General features: G+C 46.2%; 1 protein-coding gene across 2 annotated transcripts in view; it reads left to right on the top strand.

The window, feature by feature from the left end:
- VPS39 (VPS39 subunit of HOPS complex) overlaps positions 1 to 20,405 on the top strand; it is a 682,603-nt gene that overhangs the window by 482,253 nt on the left and 179,945 nt on the right. For both annotated transcript variants that reach the window (XM_069638818.1, XM_069638817.1), the window contains exon 22: positions 17,432 to 17,581. In XM_069638818.1, coding sequence (XP_069494919.1) covers positions 17,432 to 17,581 — 150 coding nt within the window. The remainder of the gene's footprint in view (positions 1 to 17,431; positions 17,582 to 20,405) is intronic.

Genomic DNA, 20,405 nt, shown 5'->3' with positions numbered 1-20,405 from the left:
TAAGACATCGTCTGCGAACAACACCAATTTGTATTCCTTCCCAAATTTGGTAATTCCAATGATTGAGGCATTTTCCCAGATGTTCTGGGCCAGAGGCTCCATCACTAATGCAAGAATCAAAGGCGATAGGGGACAGCCTGCCTAGTCCCCTGACTCAAGGCAAAAAGAGGGGATGCCACTCCATTGACCACCACCTTTGCTTTTGTGTTGTATTATAGAGTTTGTGCCCCCATAATCCAGCGTGCCCTCAAGTTACCTTTTCGCAGGACATTTAACATAAAAAGCCACTCCACCCTGTCAAATGCTTTTTCTGCGTCCACTGAGACTAGGGTGGGTTCTGAGTCTTGACCGTCAATTGACGCCATTAGGTCCAGTGTTTTGCGGTTGTTGTCTGAACCCAGTCGTTGTTTCACCTAGTCGACCTGGTCATTGTGTATAAGCTCCGGCAGACACCTGCTTAATCTGATTGCAAGAATGCTAGCATAGATTTTGGCATCAACGTTTAACAGGGAGATTGGCCTGCAGGAACCACACTCAAGCTTGTCCATCCCTTATTTGGGGAGAACAATTATGCAGGCCTCCGTGAAGGATACTGGGGCTTGGCCCGTTTCCATAATGTTGTTAAAGAGAAGGGTCAGGAAGGGAGTCATAGCCCCGCTGAAGGTTTTATAAAATGCTGGGGTGAAGCCGTCCTGCCCTGGTGCCGATCTGCCTTTAGTTTCGAGATGGCGGCACTTACTTCCTCTACTATTATTGCGGTGCTCAATTGGTCTCTTTCTGGGCTTTGCAATGGTTCAAATGTAAATTTCTCTAACAAACTGTTTTCTTGGGTGCATGCGTTATCTGAGGTGTACAATTGTTCATAGAGCCTCATCCCCTTTTTCATGAAAAATATTTGATTGACATACCGAAGGTGTGTCCGTGCTTTCCCACTCCACAATTCTTTAAGCTCTTGTCTAAGCTCTTTTATTTCTGACAATTATTTTTATCGAGTTCCCCATCCCTTCTTATTCCGCTTTGCAGAACGTTTCCCGCAGCAGTCTAGTTCTCTTCCTAAATATCCCATGCACGATCAGGAGCCCCCTTATTGTTGCTTTTGCTGCTTCCCATACAGTGAGTCGTACAATCTCGCCTGTGTCATTTTGTTCAAAAAATTCCCTAATTTCGGCGTCCAGTGATTCCCTAAAGACCTGGTCTTTAAAAAGTGTGTTGTTGCAGATCCTTCTTTTGTCTTATCGTGCCCGGGTCTAAATCTAAATTTATGGTGCACATGTCATGGTCTGACCAACCCGCTAATTCAATGGCTGCTTTCTCAATGTTGTGCTTGTGTGCCGCCTCCAGAAAGATGCAATCTATGCGGTAAACGTTTGGTGCAGGGGAGAGTAAAATGTGTATGCTCACGTTTGCGGCTGGCGGGATCTCCACAAATCTACCAAGGAGTCTTCTTGCAAAAGGGGCTGGAAAAGCCCTTTCCCTAGAGGCGGAACGGCTCCTCCCTATATGAAACCCAGTCCAGTTCCGGATCCAAGTCCCCACCACAAATCGGAACCCCCGTTCTCTATTTTTCTAGAAAGGCAAAATGTTACTTATTAAATGCGATTTGTCGGCTGTTGGGTGCATAAGCTGAGCATAAGGTGACTGCCCTTGCTCGAATTATCCCATTTATTACCAGATACCCGCGTTTGTGTTTCTGTGCATTTGTGTTATTTGCAACCCCAATGATACCCGATATAGCATGCCCACACCTCCCTTTTTGACTGGTCCCGATGCCCAAATGACTCCACCCAGTTGCCTTCCCTTTAGGAGGGTGATCTCTCCACACCAAAATTTGGTTTCTTGGACAAAGAGGACATCCAGTGTGGACTGGTTAAATGCCCTCCCCAGCATAGATCTCTTATGCAGTGAGTTAAGGCCTTTCAGATTTAGGGACCCAAATTGGACAGAATTATTCACCATGCCCCTCGATGGTGGCAAGTTTTGTGGATGGCCGTTTATAAAGCCCCAGTGTTTGCTTTTTTTTGCCCCTATGGCCTGAAGTATTCTAACTCTCTTCAGGTGTGCTGCCCATGAGAGTGTGCTGTGTGTTAATCTGTAGGAGTGTGAATCATGCTGAAGTTCCCTTGTATCTGACCCCTTCCCTCTCTTCCCCCCGTGAGTATTCATTTCCCCCTGTCCCCCCCACCTCCCTCCAAACCCTGAAGAACATGGAGCGAGATACCCCCTTGTAACTGAAAATGCTCTAGAAAAAAAACATAGGGCCACACTAAGGGGGACTCCCCGAAACTCACAACTTTGTTAACCATAACATGCTTGCTTTTGGTCGGCGCTAACATTCTGTAGTCAACAGTTAACAACTTTGCCCAGAAATTTTAAAAAAAAGATTTTAAAAAAAAAACGGGAACAAGAAAAAGTAGGCCTTCATCTTCTTTCCATCGTAGGTGCACCAGCCTTGTCTGACGTTTCTCATTCACGTGCCTAGACGCATCCCACAGCGTTCTAAGGTAGTTGGATTGTCTGTTCCTGCCCAGTTATCCGCCCACGGCAAGTCATGGGGTATTGAATCTTTTGAATTTCCTGGTTCCCTTAGTGCGCCCCCTCTTGGGCCAGGGGCCTATTGGTTTCATGAGTGGTTCAGAGGATGACGGGAGTTCTTCCATCTCGACTCCACTTGCCCCCGCTGTCAGACCTTGTAGGACACTGTATGCTTTTTCCGCGTAGACAACCCTATATTCCTCATTGCCATGGTCAAAGGAAAGCGCAAAGGGGAAGCCCCACCTGTAGTGGATTTTCGGTTTGTGGAGCCATGTCATTTGCGGGTGGCAATCTCTCCTTTTGGTGAGAGTAGATGCTGACCTGTCTTGGAAAATTTGAACACGCAAGCTCTCAAAGTCAATGTGATTCTGCTCTCTTCCCCACTGCACAATTTCGACCTTGTACCTGTAATGATGGAATTTTGCTAGGACCAACCTCGGACCATTCGGTGCAGTCTTTAAAACTACAGGTTTGGCATTCGGGGGGAGGTGAAGAAAGAGTTGACTAAGGCTTTCACTTGCCTTTCCAGGCTCTACGGTTCTCGTTTGGCGATTCCTTGAGGCCTTGTATACATATGTTAGATCTCCTCTCCCGGTTCTCGAGGTCATCAACATTGGCCTCCAGGTCCACATTTCTGTGCTCCAGGTCCTGAAAGCGACCTTCCGTTTTTATTTCCACCAGGTCGGTCGACAGTTTGTAATTTTCCAGAGCTTCTACTGTGTCTTCGATTTTGTTAGACTGTCTTGGAAGGCGTTCACCATAGTTGCCTTGCTGCTCTTCAGCGACCTGATTTCTTCCAGGAGTAGACGAATATCTGCTTTTGTGGAAGCATCCTGATCAGTGCCCGGTATGGTTGGCGGGTCAATTGGAGGTTGAGTCGCCATGTTTGGTCTTGTGCGATAAAACTCTCGTAGCTTGTGTGCAGTTGCAGGGTCTAATTCTCCAGGCATGAACCCTTTATGGCAACCGGTGCTGATGGTGGCTGGTACTTTCAACTTTGCGCTTGAGCTGGTGTTTGGTTTTGGTCTCCTACTCCGGGTGCCTGCGGTGATGGTAGTTTACCCTACCGTGATTGAGTAGTGCCTGGGCATGCGTGCCGTAGTGAAGAGATTGTTTTAGAGCTGATAGTCCATGGTGCCAAGTGGGCTGGTTCTGTGTCTCCACATCCTCCTTGCTATTAAAATGCTCACTGACCTAGCACCCTAGTGGCCTGGGGGGAGGCAGGATGCAAAACACTGTAGGCACTTCTGCGACTGTGCGCCTCCCTCTGCACCGCTTATACCGCACACTGGGAGCACCCGGTTTTTGCTTCCGATTGCAGTCAGAGGGGCTGGTTACATGCCGGGGATTGCACGTGAACAGATCCCAAACAGCCTTTCCCCCCCATGTTCCTTCACTCGGCTTGTGATGTGTGCTAGCACACGTGGACCTCTGTGTCTGCAGCTTGTTGTGGGAGGCTAGCGTACCGTAATCGTTGGAACAGTTAAGGCAGGCCCTTGTATCTGGGATGGTGAATTGTGCCAGTGCTCAAGTTGATTGTTGTGGAGCGGGGGAATGGCGACCGGGCCCCGAGAGCCGGGAGCCTTGCTAAACTGGGTGTTGCTTGCCGCTCAAGGCAAGCGCTCGCTTTCCAAGGGGCAATGCATCTTTTCCCCCCCAATTCATTTCCTGGGCACTGACCTCTTAGGATGCAGCTCCCGAGGTCTCTCTGGGCGATGCCTGCCTATGGGTGCTGGAGGCACGATGACAGGGCGATATGCATGTTTTCATTTTTCCCTCGCTGTGTCCGTCTGGCGCTTTATTCCTCCTCCACTCTTTTAAGCACTGCTGTCTCTCCCTTCCGATCTGCCGTGCTAAGCACTGGGGCGGGTCTGTGTTCTTGCTCAGGAACCAGCAAGAGCTGTGGCTGGCCTTAGGGGTAAGCACCTGTCTGTGCTGCGTTCAGGGGGAATTGCTCACTGATTCTGTCCAGGAAGCGACTCACGAGGTGCCACCCGCTTCCCCTCTTCACCAGCCTGCTTATTTTTTTTTAACAGGCGGAGTTAGCTGAGAACGTGCCGCCATTCCGTTGTGAGCTTCAGGGAAGACGTATGCTCAGGAGGCCATATCGTCTGCGCCCCCTGGTGGTCTCCGGCCTTTGACTTTTTGAGGTTGCTCGGCCTCATGGCATCCTGCATTTTCCTGGTGCCACAGCCTCGTCTGAAAATGGACTTTTAGGACAAAGTGGTCTCAATTCCTGAGCAAGATGACAGACCTCCTTTACGTTCCAAGCAGGGTCGCACATCATCTCCTATGGTGGGCTTGCAAGGGCAATATTCTGAAGGGAGAACCTTTTTGACAACCATGGCCGGAGATAACAGTAGTTAGGAATGCCTCACTCATGGGGTGGGGAGCCCACCCCAACTATCTGACAGTCGTTGGTCTGCATCAAAGTCCAAACTACACATCAACCTTTTGGAGCTGAGGACGATTAGACTCGCGTTGAAGGCGTTTCTGCCCCCTGTACAGGGAAAGAATGTCCTGATGATGATGGACAACACAGTGGCCATGTACTACCTCAACAAGAGAGGAGGTGTAGGGTCACTACCACTGTGCAGAGAGGCAATGCAGTTCTGGTTCTGGGCAATTTAAGAAGGAATCTCCCTGACAGTTCACCTAGCTGGAGAGGAGAACACAGCGGCGGAAGCTTTGAGCAGGCAGAGCACAGTCTCCCATTAGTGGGAACTAGCTCACGAAGTCCTTCAAGCGATCTTCACCCCTCAAGTTGACCTGTTCGTGACCTGTCAATCGGAAGTGCAAACTGTTCTGCTCCTGGGAATTTACCCCAAGATGATCTCTGGGAGACGCGTTCATAGTGGACTGGGAGTTTCCACTGCTGTATGCGTTTCCTCCAGTCCCCGTCATTCCTCACGTGATCAGGAGGTTGCGAAAGTTCTGGAAATTTCCTAATTGCCCTGGATTGGGCCAAGAGAATGTGGTACCTGGTCTCAGACTCTGATGGTTTTGCACTGGTTACTGTACCCTTATCACTAGCCCACTCCTCACCTGCGGTTTCTGTGTTGAATTCTGATGGCTCGTCGGAGGAGGTCTCCACAGTCCATTCTCTCCACGCGCTGGTAGTGTTCTTTTCTACAGTCTTGCCCTTCTTTTTGAAGAGATAGGGACGGGCTCCCCTGGAGGCCACTTTGCCTGTAAGGCGATCTGCCCGGCAGCTGGGACTCCAGGGAGCCCACCCCAAAACAGGGAAAAGCTTTGGCTAAAATAAAACAGGGAAGATCTTGTAGAGGTGACTGTTGTTGATGTAGTGTAGGTCTTAAGGTAATCCTTCTTGAATCCAAGTTCCTTAGAATGGACTACAGGCTCCAGCATGCACTTGGGTGCTATGAATTCCAGTAATGGATGGCCAAAGTAGAATGGGCAGAGTAGGATCCAGAGGGAAAGACGTAGCTCACAGTTAAGTAAACACTAGAGGGCTGGCGTAAAAGATACAGCCGTGGAGGGCGCGGAAGTATAGAGTAGGAGCCGTGAGAAACACACAGCAGCAAGGCAGACACGCTGATAAGCAGGCAACGTAGGAATTGCCGTGTGTGCTTGGGGAAACACAAAGGACAGAAGCAGCCGCACCAAGTGCGGAGAGGAAGAGCAAAGCAGCAGACACGGAGAGGGAAGGGAGGACTGCAACGGGAAGAACAGGAGTGGAAACAAGGGAAAGCAAAGTTCCAAAACACTAAACCGGAGCGCTGTTTCGAAACACAAGCGTTAGAATGCTCTAGAGTTGCAACGCACCGGTTGCCTCACCTGGATGTCAATTATAGCCTGCCGGTGTCCCAGTGAAAGACTAGTGCGTTACTTCTTGTTCCGGATGAACGTGTGGAATGCTTAGTCCTTCTTCCATCCCGCCCATCTGTCCCACACACTCCATGGGCAATCGTGACACCTGGATCTTCTGGACATCTCCATCTGCCCTCCAATGCATCTTTCGCAAGGAGAGGACCTTCTCTCGTGAGAGCAGGGACGGGTTCTCCATCGTGAGGTCAAAACACTCAACCTTCACGCATGGTTTGTTAGAGGTTAAAATATATAAGGATTGGCACCTCCCTGATGACATAATGGAGATTTTGCTTTCAGCCAGGAGGAACTTCTCTGGTCACTATGCGGTTTTGGCGCCTTTTCTGCAGCACCAACAAAGGACGCAAGTCGCCAGTCAATCATCTTTACTTCCTGCAGTCCCACACTCTAATGAGTGGGTCTGGGTGAGTTGGATTGGATCTTTGGAGTGTCCTGGGGGGCTCAGAAAAGATTTGGATGGATTTGGCCTTTCCACAACGAGGCACTCGAAATGGACAGCAAGTCTCCTGGTATTAGGGTTACGCAGCTCTGGAAACTCACAGGACCTCGGGAGATGGCTCAAATCGAAGTTAGTCTTGGGACTGGTTGTTCCCAGCAGTCAAAGGAAAGGAGTCTCCCTATTCGGAGTTCCTCTGTCACATAGAAAACAGGGTCAGGACAGCAGTGGTCGCTTCAGTGTTGCAAAGGGTCTGCAGGTGTCTCTGGTCATCGTCTTCTTCGGTTACTTCAGCTTCCTGTTGTCAACTTGTTTTTCACTCCAGGAGCCTCAACTTTTATCCAGTTCCAGCACGCACCCCTCTGCGATCTCGCTCAGCCATTTACAGAAAGGGGCATTTGGCTGTCCAATCAGAATTTCTTCGCTTATCAGTTAAGCGTATGGGGCGTCTTTCTGTATGCATTTCCGGTACAACAAAACACTGTTGCAGTCAGTAGTTGATTTTAGAGATGACAAAGTAAGTTTGCGTCTGATTAGTGTTATCGGAGTTGTTTTTGGGAGACCAAGGACTGATCTCCAGAAAGTAGCTTCTAGTTTTGGCCACAGTTCTGGGGGGAGGTTCGGCAATGCGTCGACGCCATATGTCAAGGATGGTATGACTTTCTTTTTGTAGAAGTCTCGTACAGGGATGATTGAGAATCTGCCAAATTTGATGTCAATTGCTTTTCCTTGTGTGGCCAATTTGGTAGTTTTTGCGTACAAGGCCTCTTGCATCGCTTTTTCTCTGAGGGAGCTGTCTAGGATAACTCCAAGATATTTAAAGCTGGAGACTTTCTCGATGGTGGTCGAGCCTAGTTTTAGAGGTAATGTGGCTTTCTTTTTTGAAAATTTCTCCATAACCATCATCTTTGTTTTTGATTCGTTGATTTCCAAGTTATTTGCCATCATGTATTGTTATAGGTTTGTGAGTTGGCGTTGTAGGCCTATTGGGGTGTTAACCCAAAAGGATTAGGTCGTCAGCATAGAGAAGACGACTAATCTGATCTCCTCCGAGTTTAGGGGGGAAAGCTCGGACCACTTTTTCAGTTTCTTGAAAGTCACCTAAATAAGACCAAAACAGTGCTGGGGCCAGAGGGCAGCCCTGTTTAACACCTCTGGCCGTAGTTATTTCCTCTGTTAGAGCTCCTTGTTGGTTGAGGCGTACCCGCATGGAAGTATTGGAGTAGAGAGCTCTGATTGGGTAGAGTATGTCGGGAGGACACTTCCGTAGGTCGAGTTTCTGCCACAATCTATCGCGATCCACTTTGTCGAATGCCTGTGTAAGGTCGACAAAGGCGAGGAATAGACGAGGACGTCCCTCCAAGATTTTGCTTTTGAGCGCGCTCAGTATTAAGATGTTGGCGTTTGTCCCCAAGTTCTTTTTAAAGCCAGTTTGTAGTTCGTCTTGGCACAGAGCTTCATTGGCCCAAGTGGTGAAGTGTTTTAGGAGTAGAGACCCAAACAACTTACCTATTGGGTCGAGGAGGGCGATGGGGCGATAGCTGACTGGGTCTGATCGGTTTCCCTTTTTGTAGATAGGCACTACATTTGCGCATGTCCACGATGGTGGGATGGATTTTGTGGCAGAACAGCGTCTGAAGATTTGGCTCAGGAGAGGTGACCAGACTTTGATTTCAAGTCGGGATTCGTGATGCCATCAGGGCCAGGAGCACGTGATGGTTTTAACTATTTGATTAAAGTTGTGATATCTTCAATGTAGTCCAAACAGATCCAAGGAGTATCGTTGTTATCCGTCGTAGGAGCTACGGTTATGGTACTCTTAAAGAGGGTTCTGAAGTGAGCTTCCCATGCGGATTGGCCAATTCCATTTAATTGACATGGCCGGGCGCCTGGCGTTGTTGAATGAAGCAGGGACCAAAAGTCTCTGGCATGGTTGCCAGTAATAGCCTTAAGGATATCTTCTGCATCTTGTTAATAGAGCTTGTGGCGATGGCCCCTTAGCCAAGATTTGAAGGTTTTGACAGCGGCTTTGATGATGACGGAGGACTGTGGCAAATCAAGTTTCCGAGCTTGTCTTTTTATTTTTCTCAGCTCTCTTTTTTTCGGCGATCAATTTGTCATAAGTATGATTTTGGTCTGATGTAGTTGTCTTCTTTTTTCTTTGCGGGAATCTAAAGGTGGTCAATAGTGGTGTGTAGTCCACATCCGTCCTAGGAGATTGATTGCTGCAGTCTTTGTATAGTGCTGTTATAGTGGTTATTGCCTTTTCAGTTATCCTGAGTCTTGTTCCTTGCGTGGTAACTTCGATATCTGCGCTCATGGTGTGGTTAGACAGTGAATTTGAAGACCAAGTAGTTTCAAGGAGGTTATGATCGCTTTCCCTTGTTTTGATCACTTTAAAAGAATTGATGTGCAGTAATAAAGAGCGTGATACAAAGATATGATCAATTGTGGAATTCGATTTCGCTCTTTCCCAGGTTGGTAGTCTGTTTGGGTCAGAGAAAACTTGGTCCAAGTTGTCGAAAGATCTGGACTTCATAAGATTTTGCCATTTAATTGACCTCTGGTCAGTTGGTGGTTTTTTCAATTTAGACCCCTTTGCATCAACAGAGGATTGGCAGGTGATATTGAGGTCTCCACATAAAACTTTGTGATCTGGTTGATGTGTTACTTGCACCCAATCCAACTCTTGTTCAATTATGCTGATAAATTTGGCGCATTCAATGGTAGCAGGGTTCCAGTAAATAGTGACGGCTATTAATGTCTTCGTCAGTATTTTGTTCGATTTTCCATCTCTTGTTACCCAGTTTAGCTTTACCATCAGCATGAAATGGTTTTCCTTTAGTTTTTGTGAATCGATTAGGCCTCGTCCACTTCGGATTGCAATCAGAAGACCCGCTGTTGGGCGGCCTAAAGGCCCCTTCTTGGCCAACACTGTATGAATCTCGTAGCCATCAAGGACTGGAGAGTGAAGAAGCCATGTCTCTTGTAAACAGATAATATCGTAATCAGTTAAGTTTGTGGAACCCGGTGCTGTTAAGTGAAGAAAACCTTGTGTGTTCCATGAACACATTTTTATTTGGTCTTGACCGTTCGGGTTCCGACTGTCGGATGCGTTGCTGTGGATCTTTTTCTCGAATGGCTATTTTTGTTGGTTTGACTTCAAGGCTTTCGGCAGCCACGCCCAAAGGGAGTGCAGAGACGAGCTTGGGGGTGGAGTTGCTGCCGCAAGGCGGGACTCGTTCTGGACTATTCTTTGAAGCTTTCGGTCTTCTTTTAGATGTTTGGGTCTGGCGAGCGTCTCGGAAGCTTTTGTTATCTTGAGCATTGGGTTTAGGTTATCAGAACCTTTAGCAGACCGAGTAATTTCTTGATTCTGGGCCGCTTTGCTGGTACTCGTTTTTCGGTCCAGTGCGGTAGTATTGATTGATTTTTTCAATGGAGAGCAAAGTTTTTGGCGTAAAGATCGTGGATGGTCAGTTACTTTTGTGTACTCCTGAGAATCTTTATTTTCTCGATGGTTGCGTGTTTTAATTTCTCTCGACGATTCGGTGAGGTCGTAGCCCATTATTAGCAGGTCCTCAAGGGCAGATTTTAGGACGTTGTTTGTTGTTTGTGACGCTATATATAGGTGTGAGATCACCCTAGAACCTGGGTGGCTTGGGTCGGCAATCTGGAGGTTGGCAGATTTCACTGAGTGGAGTTTCGGGATGTAACTGAATAAGTCAATGACTGCTCTTCTATTTAATGTCACTTCATCGTGGTTCCCAGGAATCTGCTCTAGTTTTAGTATCCATCGTATTTGAGGCTTCGTATGGTATTTAGCAGTTTTAGTTTTATAGGTCGTCCTCGGGACTTCTTTTGTGAGGGCTCTTGATGGAGATTTCTTTTGCTGGGCTTTTGGCCGGTAAGTATGAGGGATGCTATGTAGTCTATGGGCCCGTCTCGATGGCTGCCAATGAGGATGATTGTCGCGTTTTTCTCTCTTGTTTTTGAGGGTTAGTTCTAGGCGCTGCCGGGGACTGTCCGGATAGGTGGTCTTTTAAGTTGTGGCTGGTCGTAATCACTCGCTGTCTTCGTTCTTCGAGAGTGAGGAAAGGGGATTCTGTGGCCTCTATCTCTTTATTAGAGGTTCCTTGTGAGTGTGCAAGAGTTATGGTGGAGTCAGAGGTTTCTTGCAGGTCCAGGTTAGAAGTTGTTGTTAAGTCTGAGATGTGTTGAGTAATGTTCATCATGTCCTCATTGTTTAGAAAAGCTTCAACCCCTCTAGGGGATTGATTAGCTGTCTCGCGCTCGACCTTATTTGCCTCCCGTGTGTCTTTTGCTTTCCCTTTCAGTTTAGGTGAGTTTGTGGAGCTTTTTTGAGCAGCTAAGGCTTTAGAACTAACTGGTTCTGGTTGATGGAAAATTGGTTCTAGTAATGCGGTTCCTTTTCGTTTAAGGTTTGCTTCTTTCACTCCTTTGGGCGACCTGATTTTTTCTGTCGAAAGAGTTGATGGAACAGTTCGATCAATAAATGGAAGGGTTTGTGTACCTTCTGAGTTTGTTAGTGGTTTGTCTTGGGAAGTAAGACACATGGGCGGAGCCGATTTTTGAGGTAGAAGCATAGTTGGTTCTTGGGTTGATTTGTTCTCAGCCGCAATAATCTTTGCTTCTAGAGCCGTAATGTAGCCCTCCAGAAAGGTTAATTTATTTAGCATTGACGTCTGAATCGATGTATGGTCTCATCGTATCTCCAATTGTTTCGTACAACTTGACAAATGGGTTAAGTGCTATCGATAGTGCTGACATCAGAGTGCATGTGTCAAGCTTTTTTGGCTGTGAGTCGTTCGAAGTTGTATAGCAGTGCGGGGCTGGTCTATCTCTTGTCAGAGATGGTGGGCGTGTAATTGGCATAGTTACAGATGATAGCCTTCTAGGGTGATGATCTGAAGAGTGTCTTCTTTGATTATTGTAGTTGTCTAAGTTTGAGTAGAAGGAAGGTTTTCTCAAACTGGAGTCTGTTTTTAGATTTTGCAGGGTGCTTGCTTCCAATGTCCTTTTCCAGGGCTTGTGGGTTGGGTCTATGAGACTCTCCTGGCGACTGACGAGGGCTCAAGTGCCTGTTCTTTGTAGTTGATACTGTCACTTGGTCGATGTATTGAGTCGCAGTCGAGCGACAAGTCTTGTGGCAAAGGTTGAGTAGAAATGATTATGGTAGGGCCGACTTGCTTCGGTGAGGTCGAACTATTTGAAAGAGATGTAGGTCTCTCTACCTCAAGTTGTTCTTGACTGTGAGTCTGTGGTTGGTTCTGTGCTCCGTGGTCGGTGATGGTAGGGGTTTGTTAAGGAACCCGGATAGGAGCAGAGATTGACACCTTTACGATGTTAGCACTTGGCGTAGATGGTGTGTGGATGGGTGTTGATGGTAAAGCCGGGTTTTGGAGGTACTGGGCCCCCGACTCTTCTGACATTATTTGTGGAATTATTGAAGTAACTTGGCCTGAAAAGTGCCATTTTGACGTGTCTATGTTGTAAACTGGCCTATTATCTTCTTTTGCAAGAGGAAGAGAAGATTTTCGTTGGGCTTGTATCAGCCTGCGATGCTTACGGGGTGGTTTAATTGCGTCTGCTGCCTCGAGGATTTCCGCGTCTGTCAGTTCTTTGCACTTCTCTTGAATGGCTTTAGAGTGCTTGTGGAAAAAGTCTGATAGTAATTTCAGAGGGCGTTGAGGTTTTTTGAAGCCCTTTCTTGTGCCTTTCGGGCCCGCACGGGGCATTTTGGTAAGGTTGGCCTGTTGAAATGAGGATTTGACAGAGCTCGAAGATTTCACTTGTTTAGTTGTTGGGTCGTGAGCAGGGTTTTTCTTGGTAAGGTCGTCAACGGGCCGAGTTCTCTTTTTTTTTGTATTCTCAGGTAGTATTGCCCCGGTTTCCTGGGGCGATAGTTGACTTGATGGAGTCGTCACACTTTTATCTTGGTTCAGATTGTCGGGTGGCAAATTGGTAGGATTTTCGCCATGGATTGTTGCTGTTGCCGGAACTGCGGCAGCAGGTGGCGCGGCTATTGTTTTACTTTCACTTGGAGGAGCGGGAGTCACGCATACAGCTCCCAGCCCGCTCTGGCGCCCTTGCTCTCTCTCCTCGAGCTGGTGCCTCCCGAAGGGATCGGGCACCAGGACCTCTCTCTTCCCCGAAGGGGGAACAGGTGTATCACTCACCGAGGTGGCCTCCTCCAGTTCCCCCGGCCTTAGGTCGGGTCTCGCCTGCTGCGGAGCCGCCTGCCCGCTCAACGCCGCCTCACCTCCGGGAGACCGCAGAGCTGCGGCCGCAGCAGGGATTGACCCGTCTTGCACTGGGAGAGCACCAGGTGGCGCGGGCACGGGACTCGAAGCGGTCCCCCCTCCGAGAGGCCGCTGAGCGCCGGCAGCAGCTGAAATAGCTGACACGCGCCCCGATGGAAGGCCTCTCGGCACGGTCGGAGGACTCAACGTGGCCCCCCCTCGGGATGCCGCAGAGCTCCGGGAAGTGTCAGGCCGGCCTGCAGGGGTACGGCGGTTGCAACAGGCACGGAGATCGGAGGAGGCTCAATGCCGCGGGCAGCCGGGGCTGTGGCCTTTTCCACAGGTAAGTCAGCTTCGCATTGGTGTGGTAAATGTTTATTGTTGAAGAAATGAAAAAGCTTTTCAGTGTCTTTTTTGCAGGGGACATGAACGTTGGCTCCGTGACCTTTGTAGTGTCCTTTTCCCAGGTGTGGTGGTAGGTTGAGACCTGGACTCAGGTGGATATGCCGGTCATCTGTTGTTTCAGTAGGAATTAAGGGAAGGATGGTTGGAAGTTTGTGTAGGGGTTATAATTGTGTTTTTAGACAACGACTTTGCATTACTTCTCAAACAGCGGCCTGTAGAATCTTCTGGATCCAAAGGCTGTAGCGTAGATGGCGAAAGGGCAGCCAAGCCCGTCTTGCCTGGCATGACTGATAGACTGCCACTCACCGCCACTCCGCGTCCGCTCCGCGGAGTAAGTGAGGCTTTGTAGTGTTGGGTGTAACAGGAAACACACCTCCAACTATAGAACTGGAGAAAAGACTGGGTGGTGGGAGTAGACTGCAAGACTGCCACTCACCGCCACTCCGCGTCCGCTCCGCGGAGTAAGTGAGGCTTTGTAGTGTTGGGTGTAACAGGAAACACACCTCCAACAATAGAACTGGAGAAAAGACTGGGTGGTGGGAGTAGACTGCAAGACTGCCACTCACCGCCACTCCGCGTCCGCTCTGCGGAGTGAGGCTTTGTAGTGTTGGGTGTAACGGGAAACACACCTCCAACAATAGAACTGGAGAAAAGACTGGGTGGTGGGAGTAGACTGCAAGACTGCCACTCCGCTATTGTGCACTACCGGGGCTATGGACATAGCCTGCGGATGAAAAATCACACAATAGTTGGTAGGACACGTACACTGCCACAAGCCATAACTAGGAGATTGTCTATGTGACTAAAAAGTCACATGAGCAGAGAGAAGGCGGATACTAGGTATCCCTTTGGCACTTCACACAAGGTGGTGTGTGCCAATGTGCCAATCTCTCAGACTACAATGTTTTAGGAGAGATACTAAGTATCCCTCTATCCTTAAGAACTGTAGTTACTCAAGGATAAAGAAAAGAATCTCAAAAGAGGACCCTAAGGGGCCCCAACAACACTGCCCGTAAGGAGCTGTGTGCTGCAATAGTAAAATACAGATGTCTTTAAGAGTCTATGGAGGAAAATAGACTCCATAGGATAAGTACAATACAAAGAATAGAGTTCCACAAGAAAGACCCCATAAGAACGAATGAGTGGGAAAAGGCTCCACTCATTCAGGTTTAACGAAAAAGGTCCCGTAGTCCAGCAAAAAGTGCAGGAGGTCTCACGAGGAGAGGGGATGAAGCATAACAATGATACATCTCCCTAACAGTAACCCATGGTATTGAGGGTTCAAGAGAATCTTTAAAAAAAGAAGCCGGAAAAACAACACCTTTACAATTAGCAGGTTTCATATTTTGAATGATATCATACACCTCATTCTCAGTTCCTTAAAAGAGAATAATTACTGTGTATTAGAAGATATTCCTGAATCAGATGGTGTATGTGTCAGAGAAGAATTCCCAAGCAGTAATCGACGATTCTTAATAGCATCTTGGTGACCAGAGATTTTTCTAGCAAATTCATCCTGATGCTTTGAGACCAATTATTAGTAACTTCTATACTGGATTTATTATTGGATTTTCCTTCAAATTCACAAAGGATGGAAAAACGTTCCCTGGAATCTGATTTTGCTGCTGCAATTCTCTCATTAAAGTAACAGGTTTATAGTGATAATTTCGAAAACAAAAATTGCGAAAGTCAAAATATAGAAAAAAAAATATCGAAAAAAAAAGTCAAATTTTTTTTTAATTACTTTTTTTATTCGAAATGGGGGGTTCCCCCCGCAACCTCCCTTTTTAAAATTTGTTTTTGTTTTACCCATTTATTTTATTCCCGGACCCCAAAATAAATATATAATAAAAAAAAAATTCTATATTTTTTTTTTGATATTATTTTTTCGACATTGTCTTTCGAATTTTTTTTTCTCGAAATTATGACTGACCACCAAGTTAACATGCATAGCCTTAAAAATAATATCTTCGTAGACTTTCATGGCTAGCTTATAGGCCGACAGTGTGGCACTGCAGGGATTTTCTTCTCAATCTATGCTCGAGAGTACGCTTCTCTACCAAATATTCTGTTTCACAACACCCTTAGGGGTTGTAATACTTAAGGGGCTAATGCATAAAGAGTTTTGATCCAAATTCTGGATTATGTTCTAGTTCCATGAATTGACTGTTTTATTTTCAACATCAAATATATAGGTTCTAATGTTGATCATTTGTTCATAATGTTTTAGAGCCTTGATGTTTATTTTAAACTAGCATTCTCGATTTTGGGTCTCTCATAATCAATAGGAAATTCAATATAGAATGCATAAAGCAACATTTTGATGAATACATTGTCATTTATAATATTTTTCTAGTGAATCTCTTGCAGATCCATTGAAAATCAAAGAGAAAAAATGTCAGAACCCTATGAGGCGGAATAGACGGCGAAAGATGAGTCTCCTAGTATCTGAAAATAATTACGGTTCAGTTGATTTTCCTTTTTTAGTGAAATTCTCCCCATTTTGTGATTCCCCCAACATTTATGGAGGACTATTGGATTTTTGGACTGATTCTCCTAAGTGAGTGGGAACCTTTTTCCACAATCACTCATTCTTTTGCTCTGACCACGGGAACCCTTTTTACCTCTTTTCAGTACTTTTTAATAGTTATACTTTCCTCTATCTTTTTCTGGCATCTCATTTTATTATTGCAGCACACAGCACTTTCTGTGCAGTGTTTCTGTGAGCTCCTTTAGTTTCCCTTTTTATCTTACCTGTGTTAACCCATGTTGCCAGGGCAGCAGGACACTTTTTGTCCCACCTGTATTTTATTTTGTTTAATCAGTACACCCCACCTTAAGAGGAGCATTGAGGGGAAACATGGTCTTCCTTTTCTCGCTTTTCCAGTAACTTTGAGTTACTGTTCCAAGTTCATCTGACAGGACGGTGGCAGTGTACCTTTTTGCATTACTTTTTGTGGACTTTTGTCGCAGGCTGCCTTTGCAGCTGTGTAAAATAACCGCTAGTTTGTATGTTTTTCCTTAAACTAAGTGAATGCTATGAGTTCTGTGTGCCTCACTACAGCCCCCATCCCCTCTAGACGAAGCCTGGCTGCTCAGCCATTGCTACAAAACCTTTGTGTATTTCAGGCTAAACCCAAGGGGTGTAACCCTGTTCACTAAGAGCAGGTTTTCTAAAGTCTTGCCCCAGACTGGCCTTACAAAAATACCTAACAATTATCATAATAATCATAATATTCAATTTCTCAAAGTTTTATCACTGCAATCACAATACCTACTTTGTAAAAACATTCATGCTCTGCAGTAATGTATGGCTGTATTAAATGGAAAAGGATCAAAACGAACAATACACGTTTGAAATCCTGAAGGTGCAAAGGCTGTTTCATTGCTGAAAGGCTTTGCACTTGTCTGAACTGTTAGGGCTGGGAAATGTATCGCTTTTGTAGGGATTGTTGGATGTAGAAAATATATTGCCACTAACAAACCATACTAAAAACTCACCTTTCTGCATATGCACCATCAAACTCTGAACTAAACACAACCACTCCTCTACCACACCACAAACCGCACACATTTAACAACACCCGACATGAAAACAAACCACACACAATCACACCTCAACACCACATGACGGCTACCGATCGAAAACGCACCAATGCTCAGTGACCGTTTTCTCTGAACTAAAGCCGCCACAGTACATCAAAGATCTCATGCTTTTCTCCCTCTCAATGCCACTAACAAATCCCACAATCCTTCTTTTGCAGACCCGCCAGAGTGCCAAGAGACCATGCACGTGGTAACCATGCACAGTATAAGGCCCATTAAGATTGGAATGGGGGATATTCTGACCCACAATCTCCTAGCAAAAATGAGACATTAAGAATGCTGATCGTAGAAATGTCGGGAGACTAGTGACTTGATATTTCCCCCTGTCTACTTTGTACAGGTATATCTCTCCTTGCTTCGGATGTACCTGTCCCCACCAGATGTTCACTGCCTCGGGCCAATCATGATGAAGCTGGAAGAGCCTCAAGCAAATCTCGAAGCTGCGCTGAATGTCTTGGAACTGCATCATGGTAAACTGGATACCACCAAGGTAATAGAAACTTTGTTGAAATTGACAGAAATGTGTGCAGTCCTGGGGGAATTCAATACATTTTTGGCATGAAGGCTGAGAAAGGGTCTCCCGATAATAACTCCACCCCTCATACAAATGTCTGCTGGAGGGCTTTGTGTATGTGATGGCAATTTGTTCTCAAAGTGCTAAATAGATACCACTTGCTCTTTGTGCATGCTAGAATAAAACTCTGCCCAGTCTGTGTTTGGCAGTATGGAGGATGGCTTATGTGCATTTGCGTAGGGTGGGGCCACACTTCCTGTTTACATGCATCGAGGAGTAGCTTTTGTATTTCGAAGAGAATTTAATTGTGTGGTGTTGTGCAATGTTTTATTGTCCATATCAAAACCTAGGTTATAAAAACTCTGTAGTGAATTGTTAATTATGTTTGTTTATATAGTGCTTTACTCCAAAGCGCTTTACATTATAACAGTACAAAAAAGACAGAAGCATATTTACAAACTTGAAACAAACCAGTGCTACAGTATACAGAACAATTTGCTCGAGGGAGGTGGGGGGGAGAGGGAAAAGGGGAGGGGGAAGATCCCAGAGGTCTTAACGCCCTAAGGTCACCATCCAGTATGGTCATCGGGAGGATGGGGAGGGAGGGAGGGGGAAGGGGGAAGGGTATGGGGGGGAGAGGTAGGGAAGGAGAATCGGGGGAGTGGAGAAGAAGGGCTTTCAGGGAGGAGCGGGAAGATGGGTAGGTGGTGGAGGAACGGATAGGGAGAGGAAGGGAGTTCCAGTGGAGGGGGGCCAGTAGTTGGAAGGAGCGGAAGCGTGAGGAGGCACAAGGGGCTGGAGGTACAGTGAGAAGGTATTGGTCAGCTGAGCGAAGAGGACGGGAAGGAGAGTAGACTGAGAGGAGGGAGGAAAGATAGGGGGGTGAGGTAATGGAGAGATTTGTAGACAAGGCAGAGGAATTGAAATTTCAATTGTGAGTGGAATGGGAGACAGCCGAGTTGAGAGAGTGATGTAGAAATAGTCTTGAGGGCCGAGGAGACAGAGTACGGATAGAGGAGTGGTAGATGGATTTTAGGGGAGTCAGGTGAGAGATAGGAAGGCCAAAGAGAAGAGAGGAGCAGTAGAAGAGATGGGAGAAAATAAGGGAGGAGATTAGGAGTTTAGAAGCGTGAAAGGTGAGGGAGGGCGCATCTTGCAGATGTTGAAACGGTGGTGCCAACAGGAACGAGAGGTTAAAGAGATGTGGGTGGAGAAGGAGAGAGAGGAGTCAATATGAAGGCCTAGGTTGCGGGCATGGGTCGAGACGGGAATAGAAAGTATTCATAATCAAAATACTCATATTGCCTGAAAATAGTCTGGCATGTTTTTAGCGTAAAATGATTTTTCAAAGTCATGGAAATTTTAACCATAGAAATGCATTCATTCTGGAAATCAAATGTATTTAAGATCACAAACTGGCATTGTGTTACATTTGACATAGTTAAACTAGATGTAAGAATATTCTTTTGATTGATAAATGTAACATACATAATTTCCATTCACTTAATCATATCTTTTATTTATTTTTATGTAAGCGTATTGGTTAGTTAAACGTAACCTTTTACACCACAAAACAAAATGTATACACCTTTTCATATTACCGGTTTGTATGCATGGTTCACGACATTATTTTCACATTGTTTAGAATTGCACTCTCACCTGTTAGATATAGGCCTCTCCCCCACTATACAGGACTCTCAAATGTAGCTGTGTTTAGAACTGTAATCTTGCACCTGTTGGGTATAGGCCCCTCTCCCACTATACAGGACTCTCATATTTAGGTGTGTTTAGAACTGTAATCTTACACCTGTTAGGCATAGGCCTCTCTCCCGCTATACAGGACTCTCATTGTTTTTAGAATTGTACTCTCTCACCTGTTAGATATAGGCCACTCTCTCACTATAGAGAACTCTCGAATTTAGCTGTGCTTAGAACTGTAATTCATCACCTGTGTTTCAGATTAAAATCTTTCCACCGACTGGCCGTGGCCCTTTTCCCACCGTCCGAGGCTCTCAAATCTAGCTGTTAGCATTGAAATCATGAATTCACTTGTATAGCAAATAGCTAACCTCCCAACCCCACATAGCCAGCTCACTGCAGTGAACCTCATCCATGGAGAATCATATTAAGGGCAGCTAACGTAAACCCAACAATACAATACTAACTAATTTCCTCTACCTTACTCAAAACACTGACTAAACAAGTCCGCAATACAGGCTGCTGACCACCAACAGACAGTACCCAAACTTATAGCGGACAATTCTCCTCACCCAGTTCTACACCACAAGACCGCCAGACCAAACCAAAACAAATGAAGACCAAAACAGCCCTCGACCCAAAATGCCATGCAAACAACCTGTACCGAGTGGAAGAAAAAGTAAAGAAAGAACAAACACACTGGAACAGCAATAAAAGACACGCAACTGCAGAAAGCACTCCAAATCACAGGAGCGACACTTGAACCCACGCTGAGAGAAGAGAAAAATCCCTCTACTTAACTCCATACCTCGCAAACAACCAGTCACCAGAACGAACCAACTCAATGCGAGAATCAGCAACAGCAGACAACTAGACACAACCAAGCAGAAGAAGATCAGACAACGTTAAAAATAACAAAAACATAATCGACCCAATAACACCCTACATCACCAAAACAAGAGCAACTTCCACTCGACACCCACAATTTTTGGAAGAAGAACCGGAGGAAAACAAAAGCCTAAGACTGAACCTAGAAGAACTCTTTGACGACAGACGACGACAGAGACGCACCTATACCAGCACCTCAAATAGAGATCGACCT

Source organism: Ambystoma mexicanum, chromosome 14 (genome assembly GCF_040938575.1).
Source record: "Ambystoma mexicanum isolate Mex_15411 chromosome 14, UKY_AmexF1_1, whole genome shotgun sequence".
Lineage (NCBI taxonomy): Eukaryota > Metazoa > Chordata > Amphibia > Caudata > Ambystomatidae > Ambystoma > Ambystoma mexicanum.
This window is presented reverse-complemented; position numbering and strand designations above follow the sequence as displayed.